This window comes from Antechinus flavipes, chromosome 1 (genome assembly GCF_016432865.1).
Source record: "Antechinus flavipes isolate AdamAnt ecotype Samford, QLD, Australia chromosome 1, AdamAnt_v2, whole genome shotgun sequence".
Classification (NCBI taxonomy): Eukaryota; Metazoa; Chordata; class Mammalia; order Dasyuromorphia; family Dasyuridae; genus Antechinus; species Antechinus flavipes.
In genome coordinates this window covers 718,676,355-718,701,189 of record NC_067398.1, presented here as the reverse complement: position 1 = coordinate 718,701,189, position 24,835 = coordinate 718,676,355, and the positions used below count along the sequence as shown (strand labels likewise).

The window sequence follows — 24,835 nt, the reverse complement described above, 5'->3', positions numbered from 1 at the left end:
TCTGGGACTTTGATGGACAGGAAAGCTGGTGGCCCCCTTCTAGAGTGGATCCCGGGAGGATCTGAGTTCAGATTCTGCCTTTGACACCACTGACCCTGAATAACTCTTTTCTGGGCCTCTGGCTTCTCACCCCGCGCTCTCTAAGGTCTCGTCCTCCTCTGGCTCCAAATCTGTCATCCTAAGATCCTCGGGTCTGTTTTGTGTATACTCATACAGTAGGTGCTTCATAAATGCTGGCTAACTTGACTTGACAGAAGGGCTCAGTCTCCAGAGCCTTGGGCCTTCAGAGCAGCCAAGGTGTTTTGGTTGCTTTAACATTTAGTAAGCACCTACTGTGTGCCCGGTGCTGGAGACGCAAAGCTCAGCTAACAGTCCCTGCCCTCATGCGACGCTCTCCTTCTGGGGGCATCAGAATAAAGCCCCAGCTCTCCCTCTTAGGACTTGTGTCCCCTGACTGGTTGGGGTCTCAGTTTCCCCAAGTGTAATGGGAGAGGGTTGAAGGAGATCACCTCTGGCAGGGAGATACATATTTTTTTTCCATGCTAAGGCAACATGAGGGCTCTGGGGGGCGCCATAATGCGCAGAGCACTGGGCCGGGAGCGGCCAGAGGCATCTGCGTGACCAATTCGGCCTTAGACGCTTCCTAGATGTGTGATCCTGGGCGGGTCACTTCAGCCTGTCTGCCTCAGTTTCCCCCTCTGTAAAACGAGCCGAAGAAAGAAACGGCCGACCCTTCCCGCGTCTCTGCCGAGAAAACCCCGGACGGGGTCACAGAGAATCGGACGTGACTGAATAACAGGCAGTAGAATGCGGTTACACGGAATAATGATAATTGTGATCGTTGGGGTATCAGTCAGTCGACAAGCGTGGCCCTTGGACCCCCCCCCCCGGCTCCTCTCGAGTTCCAGTGCAGGGTAACGGGCGTGTCCTTTTCCTTGGCCCTTTCCCGGGCCCTGCCCGTCGGCGCGGAGGAGCGGCCCCAGCAGGAGGGGCTGCCCTCCGTCCGTCTGGCCCTTCCCTGTTCCCTCCGTCAGGCCTTACCCAGCAGGCACTTGGGGCGAGGGCCAGGTTTCCGGGGGGTGAGCGGGATGTTTCCCCCGCTCCTCTCAGCCTCCCGGGGGCGGCTCGGACCCGGCCCCTGCCCCTGGACCCACCCTGGCCGGGCCTCCGAGGGTCAGAGAACCAGCTGGGCCTGCCCCTCCCCCGGCTCAGGGACACGGGGTCGCCGCCTCCTCCCCAGGAATGTTCTGGGGAAGGGAAGGGAACGCCGAGTACTGGCCTGACTGGGAACGGGGCAAAGCTGGGAGGAGGCGCAGGGAGGGAGTGTCGGGCCTGATGGCCAAGAGGAAGGGCCGCGGGCCGGGAGCCCGGACTCCTGGGTCCTCTGCCGAGTCCCTGCCAGGAGAGACAGCGGCAGGGATGGGGGAACGTGCAGACCTGGCTTCCGCGGCCAGATCTGTCTCTCTGAGCTTGGCCAAGGCCTGGTCCCCTCTGGGCCTCCGTTAGGCTAATTGACCTGAGCTGCCTCCCAGACGTGTCCCTGGTCCCTTTCCCCAGCCAAGTCCTTGGGCTGCTCCCATGGGAAGACGAGTAGATATGGTGTCCGAGGACGCTGACAGTTCCCTTCTGGAAGGGGGGGTACTAGATGGCCTCTGGGGTTCCAGCTGTGGGGTTCTCTGCTACTCGGGCCCCAGTTTCCCCTTCTATGACCATTGGGACTGAATGCACAGTGGTCTCTTCTGGCCCTAACTAAGCCTCCTGGGCCTCTGTTTCCTCCCTTGCAAAGTGAGCCCCCTAACCCTTGCCCAGCTGCCCTCAGAAGGATCATGGGTAAGAAAACGCTTCTAAACATTCAGTGCTCGGGAAGAGGGAGGGTGCGCGTGGCCCCGTCTAGACACAGACTCAGAACAGAGCGAATTTATTCCTTAACCCGGAGTCCTACGCTCAGAAATCTAGAGCTGGTCGGGGTCTCTCTCCCCCTGTTTGCAGAGGAGGCAGCTGAGGTGAAGTGAATTCCTGGCCTAAGGTCACAAAAGTAAGGGCTGGATTCGAATCCAGGGCCCGTGCTTTCAAGCCTGTGTCATCTCCACGCTTGACTGTGACCTGAGAAAAGAGGGAGCGTGTGCAATGGAAGGAGCCGGGCTGGCCTTCGAGACTGGCCTTCGAACGTGACCTCGTGCCGGGCCGGGCTGCCCGAGGTCTGGGGCACGGGGAGCCGGTGCTGCCTTGGTGCTGCAAGGACAGGATTTAAGGCCTGCCCGGCCCTTTGGCGCATCAGGGTCAGAAAAGACCTTGTCACGAGACCTGAGGGAAGAGGGCGGCGTCCCCTCACTGCTGCCGGGGCCACAGCCTGGTGCTTGGGACACTCGGGTCCTTGCAGTGGGCAGTGGGGCACGAGGCCGTGCCCTTCTCTGGCACAGGGAAACTCGTGAGCCCCCTCCCTCTGTATCCCTGAATTTAATCAAGGCCTGGATTCCTAGGATTTCTGAGGATTTTGGTCCCCAAGGCCAGCCCCGGCTCAGGCTCGAGCTTCCGGTCCGATGCTCTCTCCATCCTCCCCGAGGTCGACCAGCTTGTTCCTAAGGCCCAACTTGGACGGGACCCCAGAGTCCATGGGAGCCAATCCCCTCACTTTATAGGGGAAGCTGAAGCTCAGAGGACTGATTTGCCCGGGCCGGACCCATCTGGGATTGGAGCCCAGGTCCTCTGACCCCAGAGCCAGGGGTCTCACCACTGGCCCCCACTGCCTCATTCCCTAGTCTGACCTAGGTCTCCCGAGTCCCAGGCCTTTGAGTGGATTAAAGCCGGGCAGCCGTCGGCTTCCCAGAGGCCCGGTGGGGTAACCAGAATCCCTTGCTCTCCCCAGGAACGTGAGCTCAGATGGGGCAGAAGCGCGCCGGCGGCTTCGGGAGTGTGACGGGCTGGTGGACGCTCTCCTCCACGCGCTGCAGTCCGCCATCGGCAAGAAAGATACCGACAACAAGGTGATGATTCCACGCAGCTTGGGGGTCGTGGGGGGTGAGGACCGGGTGACCGCCCGTCCTCAGGGGCTCCTTTGGGTCAGGGGTCTCTACAGGGAAGAGAACAGGAAATCGAGTAGAAATCAGTCAATTAGTTACCATCCATTTATTAAGCACTTACTGTATGCGAGCATCAGGGAAACTAAAAAAGACAAAACTGTCATCCCTGGCCTCCAGAGGTACCCGGTCTGATGGGGAAAATAGCATATAAAGATTAGAGATGGACTACTAGACAGAGGGATGAGATAGAGTGTAAATGGGTGGCAACACCTGAAGGTGAGACGGAAACAAGCATTTATTAAGCACCTACTATGTGCCAACACTGGGGAGACCGAGTAAAGCGAAATCATCGCCCCCAGCCCTCAGGAGTTCCCAGTCCAGTGGGGGAGGGGACATAAATAGTTGGGCCTGAATAGGAAGAAAATGTATAAATGGTGACCTCCTAGGAGAGGGCCCGTGTTTGAATCCCACCTTCATTTATTATTGAAGGTGGGACCTTTGACAGGCCATTCTCTGTCCCTGGGACTCAGTTTGCTCATCCATAGTGAAGGGTGCGGACTCGATGGCCTTGGCGCTCTCCCCGGCTGGGGGCAGGGCATCCGTTCCTTTGGTCCTGAGAGCAGGGTTCTTGTATTCCTGTACGGAACTCAGCGGATCCAAGAGCGAAAGGGGGACGTTGGGAGGTCGCGCTGGACCCAACGTCCAGGACGCCGAACGCTGCCCCGAGGGGCGATGGTGTCAGAGCTGGGAGGGGCCTAGAACAGGGGGTGTCGGGGCTGGGAGGCCTAGAACAGGGGATGTTAGATGTCAGAGCTGGGAGGCCTAGAACAGGAGGTGTCAGAGCTGGGAGGGGCCGAGAATAGGGGGTGTCAGGGCTGGGAGGCCTAGAACAGGGGGTGTCGGGGCTGGGAGGCCTAGAACAGGGGGTGTCGGGGCTGGGAGGGGCCTAGAACAGGGGGTGTCGGGGCTGGGAGGGGCCTAGAACAGGGGGTGTCGGGGCTGGACAGTGTCTTGGAGACCCTCGTTTCCCCTTCTTTTCACACCCTTTCCCGTCCTTCTCCCCAGTCGGTGGAAAACTGCGTGTGCATCATGCGGAACCTGTCCTACCACGTGCACAAGGAGGTTCCGGGCGCTGACAAGTACCAGGAGCCCGAGGGCAGCCAGGCCGCCAGCACGGGGGCGCTGCCCCGCAGGAAGAAGGACGATGCCAGCTGTTTCGGGAGCAAGAAAGCCAAAGGTGTGTGTGAGCCGGGCCCGTTGGGCCCCGGGAGGGCCGCGGGCCGGGCCGCCTTGCTCTCCTCACTGGCCTGACCCTGCTCGGCTCGGAGCCCCGACCTCTGGGCCCCCAGTTAGCACCCTCCTCCTCGGGCTTTCTCCCAGGGTCTGACCACAGCCATGCAAGGTGGCAATCGGTGCCCTTGCTCCCATTTGGCAGGTAAGGAAACTGAGGCCGAGTCAGGCAGGGGTGCCTTTCCCGGGATGGTCCCCGAGCCCCCGCTCTCGGCTCTGCCCGCTCTCAGACAGGGGGCTGCCGTCTCCCCGTCAGCAGAAGTGGGGTCGGCTGTGCTGTGATGTCACCCTCTGGGGGCTGCTTCTGCTGGAGAGAAGGGCCCGTGTTTGAGGTTTAGAAGGGACGTCTCCCTGAGCACATCCAGCAGGAGAGAAGCAGGGGATTGTTTGGTCAGAGGCTGAGGGAGGCTTTTGGAGGTTCGTCTGTCCCCTCAAGGGCCCCTGGGCAGATGATTTCAGATGGGAGAGCACATGACCTCTGACCTCAGGCAGTGACCCCTCGGGGTCCCTGACCTCAGATGGGAGAGAGCATGACCTCTGACCTCAGGCAGTGACCCCTTGGGGTCCCTGACCTCAGATGGCAGAGAACATGACCTCTGACCTCAGGCAGTGACCCCTCGGGGTCCCTGACCTCAGATGGGAGAGAGCGAGGCCCCTGACTTCAGGCAGTGACCCCGAGGAATCCCTGACTTCCCTCCGGGAAGCCTGACCTCTTCATATGGAGGACGCCGTCCCCAGTGGCCTCTGGGCCGGGAGCAGGGGCTTTGGGGGCAGCCGTTTCAGCCGAGCCGGCTTCTCCATCTCAGCCCTTGGGCCCCTGGGCTCAGAGCTTGGGTCCTGGGCCGCTAAAGGACAAGCAGGGAGGGCGCCGTGTGTCCCCTGCCTTGGTGGGGGGCAGCTTTGTGCCCCAGGGGGCATGGCAGGAGCTGCTGAGGGCTCCCCCCGCAGGCCCCCAAGGGCCCCTCCGCTCACTGGGCAGGAGTCCTTGGGCCTCCTCACGCCCCCTCCAGCCGGACCCCCAGGGCCTTCTCGGGGCCTCACTGGTTTGGGGCCCGGCCTCTCCGGGTGGTCTGCTGCCTCCCCTGCCCCCTCAGTGGGCGCTGCCATTTGCACCCTCTCTTTAGCCGACCCCCTCCCACCCTCTCACGGCATCTCATTGTGCTCCAGGTCTGAGGACGAATCTTCCGAGTTAATTTGCAGGAAATAATTTTTTAAATTTATTTTTATTTTTGGCTGAGGCAATTGGGGTTAAGTGACTTGCCCAAGGTCACACAGCCAGGAAGGGCTAGGTGTCTGAGGCTGGATTCGAACTCGGGTCCTCCTGCCTTCAGGGCTGGTGCTGTATCCACTGCACTATCTGGCTGCTCAATTCACAGGGAATGATCAAAATGACAGTAAGCACTTACCCGGTGCTTCCTCCGCGTGCTGAGCACTAGACAAATACCATGGAACCTGGGAGATTAGCATCGTTATGAGCCCCATTTACAGTTGAGGAAACTGAGGCAGGCAGCATTTAAGGGACTTGCCCGGGATCTCACAGCCGGGCGGTGTCTGAGCCTGGGATTGGAACACCAATTTTCCCGACTCCAGGCCCAGCGCTCTAACCCCTGCACCACCGGGCTGCCCCCTAGAAAAAGAGTGGCCGGGGGTTGAGGCTTCTGAGATCGGGGCAGGTGACCTCTCCGAGACCCCACACAGCAGAGCCCCCTCCCCTGATCCCCTCGGGGGCATCGGGCCCCGCTCCTCCTGCCGGCTCAGAGGAGCACTTCGCTGCCAGGACACCCCCCCAAGCAAATGGGGGCCCGCCCGCCATCTGTCTCCTTCAGTCCGTCCTCTGCCCCCTGCTCCCTCCCACGCATTATGTGCTGGGGGATCTCTTAGCCAGCTGGAAGGAAGGCTTAGTGCCAGGAAGATCTCCACAACCTGCCTCTGGGGGCGGTAATGGGCTCCCTGGCCCAGGGCCTCTGGGTAAAGGTGCTAGACGGTCACTGGGGATCCCATAGCACAGGTCCCTCAGCTAGGGGGCGGTAATGAGCTCCCGGTCACAGGGGCCTCTGGGATCCAATAGCACAGGTCCTCAGCCAGGGGGCGGTAATGAGCTCCCGGTCACAGGGGCCTCTGGGTAAAGGTGCTGGACGGCACTGGGATCCCATAGCACAGGTCCTCAGCCAGGGGGCGGTAATGAGCTCCCGGTCACAGGGGCATCTGGGTAAAGGTGCTAGACAGCCACTGGGGATCCCATAGCGCAGGTCCCTCAGCTAGGGGCCGGTAATGAGCTCCGGGTCACAGGGGCCTCTGGGTAAAGGTCCTGGGCAGCCACTGGGGATCCCATAGTGCAGGTCCTCAGCCAGGGGGCGGTAATGAGCTCCGGGTCACAGGGGCCTCTGGGTAAAGGTCCTGGGCAGCCACTGGGGATCCCATAGTGCAGGTCCTCAGCCAGGGGGCGGTAATGAACTCCGGGTCACAGAGGCCTCTGGGTAAAGGTGCTGGACGGCCACTGGGGATCCCATAGCACAGATCCTCAGCCAGGGGGCAGTAATGAGCTCCCGGTCACAGGGGCCTCTGGGTAAAGGTCCTGGGCAGCCACTGGGGATCCCATAGTGCAGGTCCTCAGCCAGGGGGCGGTAATGAGCTCCGGGTCACAGGGCCACTGGGATCCGTTAGCACAGGTCCTCAGCCAGGGGGCGGTAATGAGCTCCCGGTCACAGGGGCCTCTGGGATCCGTTAGCACAGGTCCTCAGCCACTGGGGAAGACTAGAGACCTCCTGCCTCCTCTCCTTAGCTCCCAAAGGGAAGACCAAAAAATCCCGAGTTCCTTCCTATGATTCGAGAAACCCAGAATGGAGCTCGGCCTCCGGGGAGAGAGCGCCCCGCCCCCGCCTGTGCTCCCCAAGGCCGCGTGACTCACGTTCACCGTCAGACTTCTAAAACGAGAGGGCCGGGAGCCCCGGGCAGCCAGGCTGGGGAGGCCCTGGAGCCTTGGTCGGGGCTTCTGTTTTTACGTGAATCCCACCCACGGGACCCCAGAGGGAGCCAGAGCACTGAGCAGGGGAAATCAGTCACAAAAAGAAAAAGCAAATCCTCGGCTCTTCCCAGACTGGGCCGCAGAGGGGGTGGCAGCCTGCACCGGTGGAGGGAGCTCCTCCCCTGGGAATTCCTCGGGCTGATGGCGTCCCCACCACCCCGGGATTCAGCCCCCAGGGCTCCCCCCTTATATCTCCGAGCCTGCCCGGTGGGGGGCCCCCTGCCCCGCCTCCGTGCTCCTTCCTTGGGGCTCCGCAGGAACTCATGCCAAGGGCAGAACCCTCAGCTGCCTCTGTCGGAGAAAGTGCCGAGAGGGGGTCTCCCGGCCCAGACCGGCACGGAGAGAGCCGGGAGTCGGGCGCTGGGGGAGGGCGTCTCCGGGGTCCATGGGGAGAGCAGGCCCGGCCCCTGGGGGTGGGGGTGGGGAAGCCAGGCCCATGGACTACGCCTCTCATCAGTGCCTCTATTTCTCCTCTCTGTGACTCTTGTTTCCTTCTCTGCTGCTTTTCTGGTCCTAAGAGGATTGGTTCAGTCAAGGTGAGTTCCTGTGTCCTTTTCTCTCTGTTCTTTTTCCTTCCTTCGCTGTCCGGGGCCCCTGGACAGAGGGTCGGGATGAGGCTGGCCCCCGGCCCCCAGCTCCCTTCCCTCAGGGCGGCCCTTCTCCGAAGCAGATCACGGTAGTTACCAAAACGCGTCTGCGGGGACGAGCCCCCGTGGTTAGCTTGGCCTTCCTCAGGTGAACGCTCTGTCACCGGCCGTTCCCGAAGCATTTCTGGTTTAGCAAGGCCCGAGAACCCAGCGTGATCCCCCTGTCATGGTGAGACATGAGAGCAAACTGCTGGAAGAAGTTCTGTAGTGATCAATGTAAAGTTCTAAGCTTGGGTCCAAAAAGTCAATGAAATGGGGGAGAGATCTCTCAACAGACCTGGAGTTCAGTAGTGATCAATGTAAAGTTCTGAACTTGGGTCCAAAAAGTCAGTGAAATGGGGCAGAGATCATTTAATAAACCATTCAATGGAAAAGGATCTAGTAATCTTACAGTCACCTGTAATCTCAGTGTGAGTCAGTGAGAAAACATAGACGGTCCAAACCCTTCATCTTGGCTTGCACTTTTAGAAGCACTGTTAGGATCTAGAACAAGAGGACTGATGGGATCATTGTTGCCCCCGTATGGAGAATCATGCTCTCTTCTGCCAGCCCCCCCTTTTTAGAAGAGCACGAGCATCCCGCTCCCTAAGGGGCATCCTGTGAGTGCCTCCTGGTTCTGGCGCCAAGGCCGCAGGAGGCCGTTCTGTCAGCACGCCCTGGCGGGCGGTTCGCCGGCACCCTACTGATTGGCTCTTGTTTGCCCGCGTAGCTCAAGCGGGAGGCTCCCTCACACTCTCGCCGGTGGCTTCTGTTCTCGGCTCCCTTGGAGCCGCCTGTGCTGCCCTCCGCCTCCCTACGCTTTCTACCCTTGTTCTCAGGTGATTTTTCCCACCTCGGTGGGCTTGGGCGTCTCTGACCCGGGCGCGCCAACGAGAGCGTGGGCCTTGGAGGGCAGCTCGGGTTTGTCCCCCGGCTCTGGCGTTAACTATTGCTTAATTGCAAAAAGCTTATTGGATCTCCTGCTTTTCTATTTCCTCATCTGTAAAATGGGCGTGCTGACAGACTGCAGCCCAGGGAAGTCAGGCCAGATGCTTTCAGGGGGTACAGTGGACGGAACCTCCTCTTCCCGACTTTATATCTGACACTTCCTAGCTGTGGGGCCCTGGGCAAGCCACCTCAACCTATCTGCCTCAGTTTCCTCATCTGTAAAACGAGCTGGAGAAGGAAATGGCCAACAGCTCTAGTCTCTTTGCCTAGTGAACCCCAGATGTGAGCACAAGGAGGCAGACTTAACTGAAATGAGTGAATAATGGCGCCCTAAAGGGCATTGAGAGGATGCTCTCTCCAATACAAGCTATTATCATTCAGGTCCATAACTGGTCTTTAGAAGTCACTCACAGCACCTTTGTGAGGGCAGGGCCTGACAGTACTCCGTTGGCTCAAGGCTGGCGGGCGGCCTCATGAAGGGCCAGCCTCTGGAAAGGCCAGCACAGCCTCCAGAAGGACTAGCACAGCCTCCAGAAGGGCTGAGACTTCTGATTGGCAGCCAGCCCTGGGCCAGGTGTTGGGCCTTGGGAAGAAGGGCCTGGCTGGAGTGGAGTTCAGCACCATGGCCAGGGAAAGCGTCCCTCTCGGCAAGATCCATGGCCAGGGAAGACCAGCAGCTTTCTGCCAGCTGCAGCTGGGCTCTGAGACCCGAGGAGGGGGTTGGGGAGCAGGGGGCCCAGACAGGGAGCGGAGAGCGCTACTGTGGGACAGTCATTGGCAGGCTGGGCAGCGATATCTGATCGTTCCCAAGCAGGATTCGAACCCAGCCACAGCGTCGGGGCTTGTGAAAGGTCTGGCTGCCTCTGGGTTTCCCACGAGCCCGCCCTGTGCGTGCCGGGTGCAGCGGTGCTAGCCCCGCAGGCAGAGGGGGGCCGGGGGGAGCCTGTGCCTTTCCGGGCGTCTGCTCGGGCTCGGGCCAGCCCGCCAGGACGAAGTCGGGAGTAGCTTCCGTGGGTTGTAGCTCGGAAAAGGTGTCCGCGCCCAGCTCCCGGGCAGGCGGGAGGGCCCCGTCGGAGCTCTGGGAGCTCAGGGGAACTCACCCCTTTGCCTGGCAGGGTCTGCAGCCCCCCCTGGGCCACCCCCTGCCCTTGCTCTCAGCTCATCCCCGGGGCTCCCGCTGTGTTCTCTGCAGGCCGGGGCCTCTCTTTGTAGGAGCTTATCGAGGGCCCGGGGACCTTGGCACGGAGCTGCGCTCCCGGCCCCCAGCTGGCGACTCCAGGGCTCCACGGGGAGATTTGCACCCAGAGTCGGTCTCAGTGCAGGCCGACTTCATCCCCCCGGGGCAGCGTGGCTGCAACGCGGCTTCCTCGCCTGTAGACCTGAGGGTCAGGGTGGCCCCATGGGGAGATCACTGCAGAATACACTCCAGCCCCAGGCGGATGCACAAAGCTCTGGCTCCCTAAGCATGGGTCCCATGGGAGCCGCAGGGCTCTGGGATGGGGCGCGGGCCTTGCCCTCTGATAGGGAAGGGCCCAGTCTGTGATCTCTTTGGCCCGGAATCCCAAGGAGAGAAAACTCCCTCTGCCGATGCAGGTCACCACCTGTTCCCCAACTTCGTCTTGGAGAGCCCTGAGTGGTTGGGCCGATTCGCCCGTATTTGTCAGGGGCTGGACTTGAAATCTGGTCTTCCTGAGCCCAGGGCCAGCTTTGTGCCCCGGGGGGGGGGGGATAGGAGAGTGAGAAGGGAACAGGAGGAAGGCAGAGCAGCAGCAAGGCCTGGAGGAAACTGGAGGGCTTCCCAGAGGAGGAGGAGGTGGCCCACCTTCTGCCCAATTCATTTCATCAGCTCTTAAGGACGTGTGGCCAAGGGGAAGGCCCGTCCCCCACGGGTTGGCCTCAGGGAGTGGGTGGCGGGGAGATTGTTGGCCCCAGAAGCTCGCAGAGCTGTCAGTTGGGGGGTAACCCCCGTTTGTGGGCACCCACAATGAGGCAGTCACAGGTTGGGGAAAGGCAGCAGCCTCTCTGCCCTGAGCCGCCCAGAGGAGAGGAGCCCAGCCCGTGCAGCTCCCAGGGGCACAACAGGCCCAGCCAGCCTTGCCGGTCAGCTCCTCGGGCCCGGCCCCTGGCACAGAGACTCCCAGAAGGAGAGCGGGAGATCTGGGAGAACTGGGACCCGGCGGGGGGCAGCTGGCAGCCCTGGGGCGCAGGCCCGGCTCTGTAATCCAGAGCCTCCCTTCAGCTGCTCCCAGAGCAGGGGCTGGGCCGTAGGGAGCCAGACCGCGGGAAGGGACGTCTGTGTCCGCTGGGGCTCTAGGTCAGTCCGGGGGTCTCATCTCTATGGGGGAGGAGAGATGGAGGGGGCGGTCGACAAACCGCATGGCATATTTGAAGGAGCTGGGACCTTCTGAATCTCCCTCCTGTTCCGAGGACGAGCATCACTTCTCAAGGAAAGGAAACTGCAGCAAGGGGGGGGGGAGGACGGGGGGGGGGGGGCACGCTGCCAAACCCAGTGCCCATCACGAGCCCGTTTGGCAGATGCTCTTAGGGCCTCGGTCCCCGGCCGTCAACACGGCATCTTATATTGACTGAGCGTCCTATTCTGGCTTCAATTCAGGCACTCACAAAGGCAGGAAGTCGTTCTAAGGAACAAATTCTCTCCCTAGAGGAAGAACTGAAGTAGAGAGAAGAATCTTACATTATATATAGAAGAGCTATAGAAAGAACTGAAGGAGAGAAAAAAGAATTTTACATTATATATAAAATATAGAAAGAACAAATATAGAGAATAATTTTGCATTATATATAGAAGAGCTATAGAAAGAACTGAAGTAGAGAAAAAGAATTTTACATTATATATAAAATATAGAAAGAACTAAAATACATCGAGAATAATTTTACATTATATAGAGAATAGATATAAAAAGAACTGAAATATAGAGAATAATTTTGCATTATATATAGAAGAGCTATAGAAAGAACTGAAAGTAGAGAAAAAAGAATTTTATATTGTATATAAAATATAGAAAGAACTGAGATATAGAGAATAATTTTGCATTATATAGATAATAGATATAGAAAGAACTGAAATATAGAGAATAATTTTGCATTATATATAGAAGAGCTATAGAAAGAACTGAAGTAGAGAAAAAAGAATTTTACATTATTTATAAAATATAGAAAGAACTAAAATAGAGAGAATAATTTTATATTATATAGAGAATAGACATAAAAAGAACTGAAATATAGAGAGTAGTTTTGTATTATACATAAAAGAGCTATAGAAAGAACTGAAGTATAGAAAAAAGAATTTTACATTATTTATAAAATATAGAAAGAGCTAAAATATATAGAGAATAATTTTGCATTATATATAGAAGAGCTATAGAAAGAACAAGTAGAGAAAAAGAATTTTACATTATATATAAAATATAGAAAGAACCAAAATACATAGAGAATAATTTTATATTATATAGAGAATAGATATAAAAAGAACTGAAATATAGAGAATAATTTTGCATTATATATGAAAGAGCTATAGAAAGAACTGAAGTAGAGAAAAAAGAATTTTACATTATATATAAGATATAAAAAGAACTGAAATATAGAGAATAATTTTGCATTATATAGATAATAGATATAGAAAGAACTGAAATAGAGAGAATAATTTTGCATTATATATGAAAGAGCTATAGAAAGAACTGAAGTAGAGAAAAAAGAATTTTGCATTATAAAATATAGAAAGAACTAAATATATATAGAGAATAATGTTGCATTATATAGAAAATAGCTATAAAAAGAACTGAAATATAGAGAATTATTTTACATTATATAGAGAATAGATAGAGAATAATTTTGCATTACATGTAAATATAGAAAGAACTGGAATATATAGAGAATAAATTTATATTATATAGAGAGAAGAGATAGAAAGAAGGGAAATATAGAGAGAATTATTTCACATTATATAGAGAATAGATATAGATAATATATCTGTATATAATATATAGGTAATAAATGTCAAATATGTTTCATATGTGTGTATGTGTATCCATACATATATACATATATAATAAATATTTTGTTGGGGAGGAAAAAAATAAGCTCAAACGCTAACGTTGTTGTCTGTTTTAAAGGAGTCGCGAGTCCTGCCCAAAGGATTTGCAGTTTCACGGAAAATCATTTTTTATCACACTATGTCATAAAAAATTGATTCCATAAATCAAAAATAAAACTAAAAGAAGAGAAAGTGAGGCATTCAGGTAGCTGGTTGCAAACGCCGCTCGCTCCCGTATTCGGGAGTATCTGGAACCTCGGTAGAGACGCCTTTGGGCCTGCGCCCGCCTCCATGTCAGGTGCTCCCCTGCTGGAGGACCTGGGCGTTGCTTAGCCCTCTCAGACTGAGCTCTCTGGGGTGTAAGGTTGGGGAGGGGCCCCTGGGCCGGGCCGGCCTCGAGGCAGGAAGGCCTGGAATCAAGTCCCGGCAGCCTTGGTCTCCTCAGGTGTAGAACGGGGCTGAGAGGCTGGGGGCTCGGCCCACTGAGGGGGTGGGGAGCCCAAGAGAGTCCAGCCAGACCTCCAGGGAGTCCCTTCACCCGGGCGGCTCCTGGCAACTCCTCTGCTCCTTCCCAGGAGGGTCGTGCTCCGTGGCCGCCCAGAGAAAGCCAAAATGTAACATGGCTGCGTCCCCTTGGGCTGCTCTTAGTGGAAGTCAGGACCATGGAGAGGTCATCCCTGGGAGACCAGACTCTCCAGCCCGGACTACTGGGGCCATTGAGTTGCCAAGAAGCTGCAGGTGTCCTGCCTCAGACCGTTCTCGTTTGGGTGCCCCTGGGCGGCTCCCTCTGAGCCTCAGTTTCCCCATCTGTAAAATGGGGTCGGACTCCAAGATCCTTTCTGGATTTCATGGGGAAAGTGCCTGTGGAGCTTGGACATTTCAAACCAAGCCTTGCCCCCTGCCCAGGGACATAGGGAAGCTCTAGGCTTTGCCAGCTTTCCAGAGAGCCAGAACCTGCCCAGGGAGGTTGGAGAAGCTTGGACCCACGACTACATTAGTTGGGGACTTCCCTTTGCTGGTACCGATGACGGACTGAGAGAAAGAGCAGAGTTCCCCGAGGGTCACTCGGTCTGGGACGGCTGGTAGGTGTCAGAGGTGTCCAAGGCGTGCTCCCCCTAAGGCCTTAGGCCTTCACATCTTGGGATTCAGAAGTCAAAAAGACCAAATTAGTGAGCAAGCATTTATTAGGCACCTACTGTGTGCAGAGCACTGTGCTCATCTCTGGAGATAGAGACTGAGTGAAACTGCTTACTCATGGAAGTGAGTGCCCCGGGCCCAGGGCAGTCGGCCTGGCAGAGCTCCACAGAAGGGAGCGTAAAGCAAAATCCATAGGGCTACAAAGGACACCAACGTTAATTGGCAAGCATTTATTAGGCACCTACTGTGTGCGGAGCACTCTGCTCATCTCTGGAGATAGAGACTGAGTGAGACTGCTTACTCATGGAAGGCGAGTGCCCCGGGCCCAGGGCAGTCGGCCTGGCAGAGCTCCACAGAGGGGAGCGTAAAGCAAAATCCATAGGGCTACAAAGGACACCAACGTTAATTGGCAAGCATTTATTAGGCACCTACTGTGTGCGGAGCACTGTGCTCATCTCTGGAGATAGAGACTGAGTGAGACTGCTTACTCATGGAAGTGAGTGCCCCGGGCCCAGGGCAGTCGGCCTGGCAGAGCTCCACAGAGGGGAGTGTAAGGCAAAATCCATAGGGCTACAGAGGACACCGACTATAACATGGGTTCCAGATTAAGAATCAGGCCTTGGGGAATGTCTCAGAGCGCTCAGGAGAGGCAGCCAATGTCACGGGAAAGCAAATGGAGCCACGGGGCGGCAGGCGGGAAGCAAGAGGCCCGTGGGGGTTAGACCGGGGCTGCTGGGAGGGGGCACGGAGGGCAAGGCCGGGGCGCACGGGGAGTTTGGTTCAGCCTCTTATTGGGGCATCTGGGCCCGGCGGAGATCACAGGGGCTCCCTGGGGTTAGAAGAGAGAAACGGGTCCTCCTCACAGGGTGGAGACAGGGCAGGTGGCGGGGGTCATAGCCTACACAGCCGGCGGTCTGCAGTGAGCCCGGGAGGCGGGGCTGAGTGCAAATCCCCCTTCGGTATTAACTGTGTGATTCTGGGCAAATCCTCTAACTTTTCTCTGCCTCAGTTTCCCCATCAACCCTGGGAGTTCAGTCTACTCAACACTACTTCCGGGGATTCCTTTTCTCATGGATTTGATCAACAGCCCACAGCGCCGCAGGGAGGGGCCGAGGCTCTGCAGGGAGGGCCTAATGGCGCCACCGGCCGGGGGCAAGGGTGCCCGCCTCCTGTTCCTGGCTCCAGGACACCCTGGCCTTCCTCTCTCTGGGCCTCAGTTTACCCGCCATAAAAGGGAGGAGTTCACTAGAACCAAAGTCAGGCAGGGGGTGGGGAAGGGCCCCGGGTTCACGTCCCGCCAGGAAAGTTCAAGGGAGCCAGGAGCTCTCAGCTGGGAGAGGAGAACGGACGAGTTCTGGGGAACAGGGTCAAGCTTGGGGGCTGAGCTTGTTCTGGGGGGGTGAAGGCTAAAGTCAGGGAGAGACCCCCCCCGAGGAACCTCCCTGCGTCCGGAGGCATCTGTGGGCAAAGGCTGCGGGAGCTTGTGGGGAACATGGCCCCTGACCCTCTGGGGGTCCCCTCCCGGCCCCAGGCTCTCGTCTGTGTCTTAGGCTCCTGCTCTGATGATCTGTGTTCTGTGTTATGGCATTTGATGTTCTGTGTTCTGAGCTCCCTCCCATCCTGACATCCCCTGTTCTAGGCCCCTCCCAGCTCTGACCTCCCCTGTTCTAAGCTCCTTTCCAGCCCTGGGTCCATGAGACGGTCATTTCAGTCCTTCCTGAGCCTCAGTCTTATCATCCGGACAGTGGGTACCCTTGTGGTACTGGACAGGGTGGGGGTAGTTTGCCTTTAGGAGCAAAGACTGGAAGCAGCTGCAGCTAGTTCTTCCCTTCCCCACTGCCCACCCCCAGCGCCCTCCCCCCTCCCCAGGGCTGCAGCATCTCTTTTGTCCTTCAGTGGGTCCACAAGCATTAAGCACCTACTGTGCGCCAGGAGCTCGGCCTCTCTCAGATGAGCCCTCCGGCCGTGGCCCTTCCCTGCTCCTCCCTGAGTGTCTGCTCTGGGACTCCAAGCTGAGGGAGAACTCCCCCCCCCCCAGACTGTGCAGGGGGACTGTCCCGAGGGGGGGGTGCCTTCCGGCCCTGCCCACTCAGCCCCCCCGGAGCCATTGGGAACGCCTCGTCCTCCTTGGGCGCTGGCATCCTGGAAGTCAGGACCCACCCCAGGAGTCCGGTGATAGCCCTCCAGCTCCCTGACAGGGTCTAGCCTTGTCTTCTGGCACCCCTCCCCGCCCCCAGGTCCCCGACTCAGACTCTGGAAGAGGGAGCCTCCTTTGCCTCCCTGCTGCCTGCCAGGCCCGGGCTCTCCGGACAGGGAGGGGATCCCCCTCCTGCGTCCGTCCCGAGCTTTCCCTCCTCCCCGCTTCGGGCCGACGCCTCCCCCAAGTCAGCTGCGAGCAGACCCTCCCGAGCCCCTCTGGCCGTCCCTCGTGGTCCGTGGCTGGAGGCCTTCTCTTCCTGGCCGGCCTGAGCCCAGGAGGGCCCCTCCCGGGTCCTCGGGCCCTGTCCCCCAGATCATGAGAACGGCCATCCTGGCCTGGGAGGGACCTTCCCAGCCCCCTCTCCTGTGTCTTCTAGGAAAAAAGAACGGAGGCGTGGACAGGAACTTCGACACCCTCGACTTACCCAAGAGATCAGAGTCTGCCAAAGGTAAGCCGGGGGCCCGCGTTAGACCCCTCAGCCGCCGACCCTGGACAAGGGCCGCCTCAGTCTCCTCCGCTGTAAAATGGGCACAGTCGTAGCGCCCGCTTCCAGAGCTGGTGCGGAGAGCAAGAGCGAACCACGGGCCCGGCGCCTCGCACACGTGGCACGCGGGGTCCCCCCGCCCGTGGGGGCAGCGTGAGGTCCCCTGGGTTCTGCCCCCCGGTAATGGCGGCCTCGGCGTGCCTGGGATCAGTGATTTCAAAGACGGGAGACCGGTGGGACCTAGAACTTCTGCAGCACAGATCGGACCCTTAGAACCTTAGGATACAGTTGAAGCCGACTCTCAGATCCTTAGAAATGTGGATGCTTAGAATCCGGAACCTAGGTGGGGGGCAGGTCTTCCACGCCAAGGGCCGCCATGGTTACTGTGGAGGGGCAGGCGGTGGCTCAGGGGACAGAGGAGAGGCTGAGTCAGGGAGGGTGGTCTAACCCTGTCTCCAGTCACTGAAGAAGGGGCGGGGTCCCTGCCTTTCTGTTTGCCTCAGTTTCCTCAAATGTAAATAAAGATCATAATAGCACCTCCTTCCAAGGGCTGTGGGGAGAGGGTCTGCAAAGTACTCAGGACAGCCCTGACAGCACGCACTTCCTACATGCTGCCTCTTATTATTATTGCCATTGTCATATTTATATTTTTCATATTCATATTGTAAATAATTATGTTTATAATTATACAATTATCACAACTTCCCTCAGAGAGGGGAGAGCACCTATTGGCAGATGTGGCCCATTGGGTGGCTTTATTTTGCCGAGCCAGCAGAGGCAGGGCTTGGGCCCGTGCCCATTTTACAGAAGGGAAAACAGATGCAGGGAGGATCAGAGGCGAGACGTGTGACCGGGGGCCGGCTTCCGTCTACTTTGCCGCATCTATCCCAGCGCCGGCGCTTCTCTGGGGCTCTGAGCTCGGCCAGGGGCTTTAGAAACCTCTCATCTGGCTCCCGCGCCAGCCCTGGGAGGGAGGGTTCCACAGTGTTCAGGAGGATTTTCTCTTCCCAGACGCGCGGCTCGATGCTTCTCGGCGTCCATTTTTGTAGCCCTTGAGCCCCCCCCCCCCCCCCGCCCCAGGCAGAACGCAGGGGCTGCAGTCCAAAATGTGTAATGGCGGGAAGCAGGTTTCTGTCTGGGTCGCGTTGTGACAGAATTAGGACAAGAGGGAAGAGCGGGAGGAAGGAGAAGCCGAGCGGGAGGAAGGAGAGGGAAGAGCGGGAGGAAGGAGAAGCTGAGCGGGAGGAAGGAGAGGGAAGAGCGGAAGGAGAAGCTGAGCGGGAGGAAGGAGAAGCCGAGCGGGAGGAAGGAGAAGCCGAGCGGGAGGAAGGAGAGGGAAGAGCGGGAGGAAGGAGAGGGAAGAACGGGAGGAAGGAGCAGCCGAGCGGGAGGAAGGAGAGGGAAGAGCGGGAGGAAGGAGAGGGAAGAACGGGAGGAAGGAGCAGCCGAGCGGGAGGAAGGAGCAGCCGAGCGGGAGGAAGGAGCAGCCGAGCGGGAGGAAGGAGCAGCCGAGCGGGAGGAAGGAGAGGGAAGAGCAGGAGGAAGGAGAAGGAAGAGCGGGAGGAAGGAGAGGGAAGAACGGGAGGAAGGAGAAGGAAGAGCGGGAGGAAGGAGAGGGAAGAGCGGGAGGAAGGAGCAGCCGAGCGGGAGGAAGGAGAAGCCGAGCGGGAGGAAGGAGAAGGAAGAGCGGGAGGAAGGAGAAGAAGAGCGGGAGGAAGGAGAGGGAAGAGCGGGAGGAAGGAGAAGCCGAGCGGGAGGAAGGAGAAGAAGAGCGGGAGGAAGGAGAAGGAAGAGCGGGAGGAAGGAGAGGGAAGAACGGGAGGAAGGAGAAGCCGAGCGGGAGGAAGGAGAGGGAAGAGCGGGAGGAAGGAGCAGCCGAGCGGGAGGAAGGAGAAGCCGAGCGGGAGGAAGGAGCAGCCCAGCGGGAGGAAGGAGCAGCCGAGCCGGAGGCCGGCCTCCGCGGCTCTCTCGGGAGGCGCTGGCACTTTCTGTGGGAGGCGGGTTTTCCCAGCGAGGAAACCGAGGCTGGAAGGCGGGGCCGCGCGTCTAGTCAGTGTCCGAGGGAGAATTTGAACTCGGGTCCTCTTGCAGCCCCCACCGGGCCACCCGCTTGTCTCGCGGGCTCCTTGTGGATGGGGCCTCTCCCGGGGCCTGTGGTAACCATTGACCTGCTGTTTGAAGTGCTCGCTTCGAGCTTGGTCGGTGCGTGTAAAAGGCGGATCCGGAGCAGGGGCGGGACCGGCTGCCCGAGGGGGCGGGGCCGCTCCACTGGTCCCCCCCCCAGGAGAGTGGGACGGAGGCCTGGGCGCACACGGGAGAGATCCGGTCCCCGCACTAAGCTGAGCCTCCGGCTTGCGCGGCTCCAGGTGCTCGGCTCCACCCCGGGCCCGGGGCCGCTTTCTCCTCCCGTCCTTAGGGGAGATGATCTGGAGGCTCCAGGGGCCCGAGAAACGGAGCGGGGGGGGGGGGGGGGGCTGCTGTTGCTGTGGAAACGGGGGCCTTGGGGGGCGGCTCTGGGCCTTCTCCTTGGGCAAGCTCGCTTCAGAAAGCAGGTCAGTGCTGACGGGGAGGGGGGGGCTCAAGGAGGCGGCGGCTCAGAACGGGAAGGATGCTGCTGTTGCCATGGGGACGGCCTTCCTGGACCGTGCTGTCCGTCTGCCGCCCAGAGCGCCGGAGGTGGGGACGGGGGAGCGGAGGGGACGCGGGGGCCTGTTTGGCTCTGGCCAAGGGCCGTGCCGGCCCCGAGGGTGGGGGCCGGCTCTCTAGGACCCCAGGGCTCCGGAGTCAGGCGGAGAAGGCCTGGGGAGGCCGGGTCCCACGTAGCATCACGGGTCCGCTCCCGTAAAGGTCACTTATGCGTGTGGCCCTGGGAGGGAGGGCTGGGACGCATTAGGCCCATTCAGGGGATGAGCAAACTGAGTCCCGAGGGGGCGGGCAGCTTCCCCGGAGTCCCACAGCTAAGAGCGTCCTAAATCAAAGGGGTTTGCGTCCCGGTCTCCGGCACTTTGCCTGCTCCCCGCCGGCTGCCTTTTCCTTGCCTCCTTTCACTGATTCCCCCAGTGGGGGCCCCTCCCGCCCGCCCGACCCCCCTGGGTCTAACTTGTAGCTGCCCGTAGGGGCGCCTGGCGTCTCCCCAGCGGGACTGTGCCCTCCCCGTCTCTGCCCGACTGGCGCCCGGCACACATTCGGTGCTTAATGTGTGCTCGTTGTATTGACTCGATTGACCCATATGGGCAGGAAGCTGAGTTAGTCATAAAGTCAGAAACGGCCCAGGCTCAGTTCCGGGAGAATGTCAGGGGATGAGGAGGTGGGCGGGGCGGGGCGGCGGGCGGGCGGGGAGCATCCCGAGGCAGGGGGTGCCGTGCCAGCTGCTGAGAGCGCGGCAGGGAGGGGCCGGCCAGGGCGGGCAGCGAGGCGACAGGGGCCTGACAGCCGGGGCTCCTCGGGGCTCCTGGGACGGGGCTTTTCTCCGGCCGGCTGCTGTCTCTGCTGCCCCGGGGCGGGGGGCGGACAGAGGGGTGCCCCTCAGCAGGGATCCCAGCGTCCCCTGGGCCCGGGAACGGCCGGTGGGAGCCAGCGGGGAGGGAGAGCCGAGCTCTGTGGGCCTTAGACCGACTGCTGCCGGGCCTGGGCCGTGGCGGGGGAGGGTATTTGTGCGTGTCCGTAAGCTAGCTGTCTATATGATACATATAAAGCTCCATAAATGCTAGATGTTGTTCTGAATGATCAATACGTTAACATGGAGTTCATGTTTTGCTCTATAGTAAAAATCAATCATTTTATTAATCATTAATAAAATTATTTTTATTATTAATTTATTACAGTTATATTGGATATATTAATACAAATATATTTATTTTCATCATCATTATTATTAATGAATAATAAAGTTATTAATCATAGGATTATAGATCTAGAGTAGAAAGAGACCTTGGAGGCCATTAAGTCTAACCCCATTTGACAGATGAGGAAACTGAGGCACAGAGTGGCCAAGAGACTCGGCCAGGATGGTGCCGCCGGCGAATCTGGCTGAATTTGAACTCGGAGCTTTCCGGCTCTAAGTTCAGTGCTTTGTCCTCTGGGCCACGCTGCCTTTCAAACAGTCAGCCTGCATTTAGTAAGCGCTTACTGGATACTGGAAACTGCAAGGTGCTAGGGTTTCTAGATAAAGGCTTCTGAGAGGTTTCCCATTTCTTGCTGTATCTGCTCATGAGGGGAGCAGGGGGGATGCTGGGATTGGGGTCACAAAGGGAGTTCTCAGCCTCCCCGCCCCGACCCCGGGCCTCCTGGGAGGTGTCAGAGGACGGTCCCTGGCCAACTGAGGGCTCTCCCAGGGGAGGCTGCAGCCAGGGCCCGCCTGGGCACATTCGGAGAAAGGCAGTTTTCTCCCCAACCGTTTCTCTGCCGGGCCCACGGGGTTCTCCCTGCCCGGGGCGCCCGGGCTTCTGCCCCTTACACACAGCGGTCCATCGGCAGACCCAGCATCCGTCGTCCCCGAGGCCCGGAGGTTCTGAGACCCCCCGAAGGCCTTTCAGTTTGACCCCGACCCCTGCTTTTGCTGGGGTCTGTTCCCTATCCCCCACCTGCTGTTCGTATCATCAACACATCTGGTTATTTGCAGCAGTCAGCGTTTATTAAGCACCTACTGTATGGTGCTGGGAGTACAAAAAGTCGGACGTGTCTCCCTTGTTCCCCCCCCCCCAAACCCGGCCCGTTAGACGGGGGGCTCCTGGTATCCCCAGAGCTTAGCGGGCGCCTGACCCCTGGTGGTGAGCACTAAGAGTTGTTTATTGGCGGACCGACTGATCCCTCGGGGCTCCGCTGATAGGATGATGCTCCCCCTCGGCGAGTCCTTCCCCTTCGCCTCCACCCCCCCTCCCCCCTTCCAGCTTCCCTGGTTATGAAGGTTCCTTTTAACGGCAAAAAGCAATTCAGCAAAATTTACCGATGCAGCGACGGGTCCAAAGGCGTGCAAAGACCTTGCAAAGAAGGGGGAGAAACGGGGAGCTTTCCCCTCTTCGGGGCCACGCTTGGGCCGCGCCGTCCTCGCTAAGGGGGACAAACCGCCAATCGCTGCTGCTGTGTTCTCTCTCCCAGGCGCTTTTTTACTGCCTTAGCCCAAAGGAGAGAGGATCATGGGAAATTTAGACCCTGGAGTAGAAAAGGGGGGGCGGGGGGGGACAAGGAGGGCTTCATCCCTCACTGAGCCCCCTTGGGCCTAAGGGTTTGGGGGCTCGGGAAGCCCGGGGCCGGCTCTGAGGGGCTCCCACGAGAAACCTTCCTGAAGCCCCGTCGCCTCCCCAGAGGTCCCTCTTGTCCCCCAGAGGCACTTTGGGCTGGGGAGACTCCCCTTCACGAGCCCCCATTTTCTCTGTATCAGCCCGAGGAGTGGGGGACAAGGTCTCGCTTGGGACCCTGGCCACCTGATTGTGTTCCCAGCATCCCATGGGAGGAAAGGGGATTTAGTGCGAGGATGCTGAGTAGGGAAGACCCTCCCCCTCGCCAGACCTCGGGTTCTTCCTCAGTGAGATAAAGATCATGGTGGATGCTGTGCCCCCTTGCTCTGGGATAGGCCCTGTGGGGGGAGATGGGAGAACAGACACGGCCCTCCCTCTAAAGGCAGAGAAGCCTGTAGGGTTTGGGGGGGCGCTACTTTCCCCTAATTCTCAGCAGGGCCCCTCCATCTCAGAGCCGGAATTATGCCCATTTTACAGATGGAAAAAAATGAGGCAGGCAGCAGGGGGGTTGGATTGGATCCCAGGCCCTCCCTCTATTCGCCGGGTTCTCTCCCAGCTTCTGTCCCACCTCCACCCTCCCACCTGCCTCCATCTTTCTCCTTTGTCTTCCCCCTGCCCCCAGCCTGGGCTGAGCACTGGGCTCGCTCTGACCTCTGGCTCCATGCCCTCCCCTCAGAGGGCCACTGGGACCCCGGGCTCCCCTCCCCTGGGGCAGCCGCCCTCCCCCCTTAGCCCCAGCAAGTTAGCAGGGCCGGAGAGGGCCCCCCCGGGCTCCCTGACGCCCCCTGTCTCCCAAAGGCTTCGAGCTGCTCTACCAGCCCGAGGTGGTCCGTCTCTACCTGTCCATCCTCACCGAGAGCCAGAACTTCAACACCCTGGAGGCCGCGGCGGGGGCGCTGCAGAACCTGAGCGCGGGCACCTGGATGGTGAGTGGGGGGGGGCAGAGCTGGGGAGAAGGGGACAGGAAGAGCGAGGCCCCGGGGGCACGGGCAAGGGGCACCGGGCAAAGGGCACCAGGCAAGGGGCACAGGTGTTGCGGGGAGCTCTGCTACTGAGCAGCCACGAGACCTGAGCAGGGCCCCTCGGTGACCCTCAGTGTCCTCCTTTGTGAGATGGGACACAGGTGATCTCAGAGGACCCCTGAAATTCTTCCCTCTGACCTCCAAGCCCCCTCTCTCTTTCTCCACCTCCTCTTCCTCCTCCCCTTCCTTCTCTTCTTCCTCCTTTTCCTCCTCCTCTTCTTTTTCTTCTTCTCCTCCTCCTCCATCCTTTCTCTTCCTCCTTCTCCTCCTCCATCCTTCTCTTCCTCCTCTTCCTCTTCCTTCTCCTCCTCCATCCTTCTCTTCCTCCTCCTCCTCTTTCTCCTCCTCCTTCTCCTCCTCCATCCCTGCCCTGGAGAAGCTTCCACTCTAAGCACGACTAGAGCCGGGGCCCCTTTGTTAGGGACCTTTTTATACAAAGGAGGAGACTGAGGCACGGGCTTGCTTGAGGGCCCGCGAGGAAGGCGCAGGGCTGAGCTTCCGGACCAGCCTCGGCTTTCCGCCCCCGTGGGCGCTTTCTGGCTCCTCTGGGGGGGCCGGCCGTGGTGGCTCCGAGTGGAGATGAAGGGCCCGGACCCTTCCCTGGGCCTCGGTTTCCCCAGGGGGAGATGGGGAGGCAGGGGGGCCTTAGGTGGGCGGGGAGGCCGGGGTCAGCTCGGCATCCCACGGGCTCCCTCTGCCGCCCAGTGGTCCACGTACATCAGGGCCATGGTGCGCAAGGAGCGGGGGCTGCCGGTGCTGGTGGAGCTGCTGCAGTCGGACTCGGACAAGGTGGTGCGGGCCGTGAGCATCGCCCTCCGCAACCTCTCCATGGACCGGCGCAACAAGGACCTCATAGGTGGGGAGGGGGGGCTCTGGGAGGCCACCCCCCGGGGGGAGGGGAAGTACCCCGGGGCTCTGGGAGGCGCCCCCTGCTGTCGGGCCCTCTCTGGGGAAGGGACCCCCCAGGGGCTCTGGGCTTCACCCCCCTCTGTAAAAGGGGGACTGTTCAGGGGACTCCCTTCCCTCTCCCGGGGCCCTGGCCCGGGCTTGCTCCCCCACATGTGCCACAGCCCTGGGTGCACGGACGCCCTCTCCTGGCCGTGTGGGGGTGTGACCTCCAGCTGGGCTCTGTGGGCGGGGCCACTCCCAGGAGCCCCTGGGCCTGGCCTGAGGGGCGGGTCTCCACGGGGGCACCGCGGGTGTCTGAGCCTCCCCGGCCCGCCTGCAGCTTTGCAGCCTGGAGTCGTGGGCTCCCGGGGGCCCCCCTCTCCCCCCCACTGCCCCGGCCCGAATGTCCCACACCGGGGCCCGGAGCCCGTGCAGGGGGTTAACGGCGCCGGCCCCGCAGGGAGCTACGCCATGGCCGAGCTGGTGCGGAACCTGCCGAGCCGGCAGCAGCGGACGGCCAAAAACCTGGAGGAGGACACGGTGGTGGCCGTGCTGAACACCATCCACGAGATCATCACGGACAGCGCCGAGAACGCGCGCTCGCTGGTGCAGACGCAGGGCATCCAGAAGCTGGTGGGCATCGGCAAGTCCAGGTGGGTGCCCGGCGGCCCTCCCGGCTCGGAAAGAGCGGGCGGACAAGGTGGTCCTGGGGGTCCCCCCGGGGTCCCGAAGTAAAGGGGGAGGAGGCTCAGGTAGGAGGGCCCCGGCCCGGGGCTGCTGCCAGGGCGTGCACCTGCCCCGGGGCTTCCCCGGCCCCTCCCCCGCCCCCACCCCCACCCACCGCGGAGCGCGCTCCCTGGTCCTTCAGAGCAATCGAGTGCTCGCTCCACGCCCCCAGCTGGGA

At 59.3% G+C, this 24,835-nt stretch overlaps 1 protein-coding gene across 6 annotated transcripts in view; it reads left to right on the top strand.

Moving 5' to 3' along the window:
• ARVCF (ARVCF delta catenin family member) overlaps positions 1 to 24,835 on the top strand; it is a 283,940-nt gene that overhangs the window by 238,674 nt on the left and 20,431 nt on the right. For 5 of the 6 annotated variants that reach the window (XM_051973221.1, XM_051973220.1, XM_051973225.1 and 2 more), the window contains 7 exons: positions 2,867 to 2,984; positions 4,086 to 4,257; positions 7,854 to 7,871; positions 16,677 to 16,748; positions 22,820 to 22,947; positions 23,749 to 23,899; positions 24,392 to 24,584. In XM_051973221.1, the coding sequence (XP_051829181.1) occupies positions 2,867 to 2,984; positions 4,086 to 4,257; positions 7,854 to 7,871; positions 16,677 to 16,748; positions 22,820 to 22,947; positions 23,749 to 23,899; positions 24,392 to 24,584 (852 nt within the window). The remainder of the gene's footprint in view (positions 1 to 2,866; positions 2,985 to 4,085; positions 4,258 to 7,853; positions 7,872 to 16,676; positions 16,749 to 22,819; positions 22,948 to 23,748; positions 23,900 to 24,391; positions 24,585 to 24,835) is intronic. The other variant, XM_051973222.1, reaches the window with a different exon arrangement.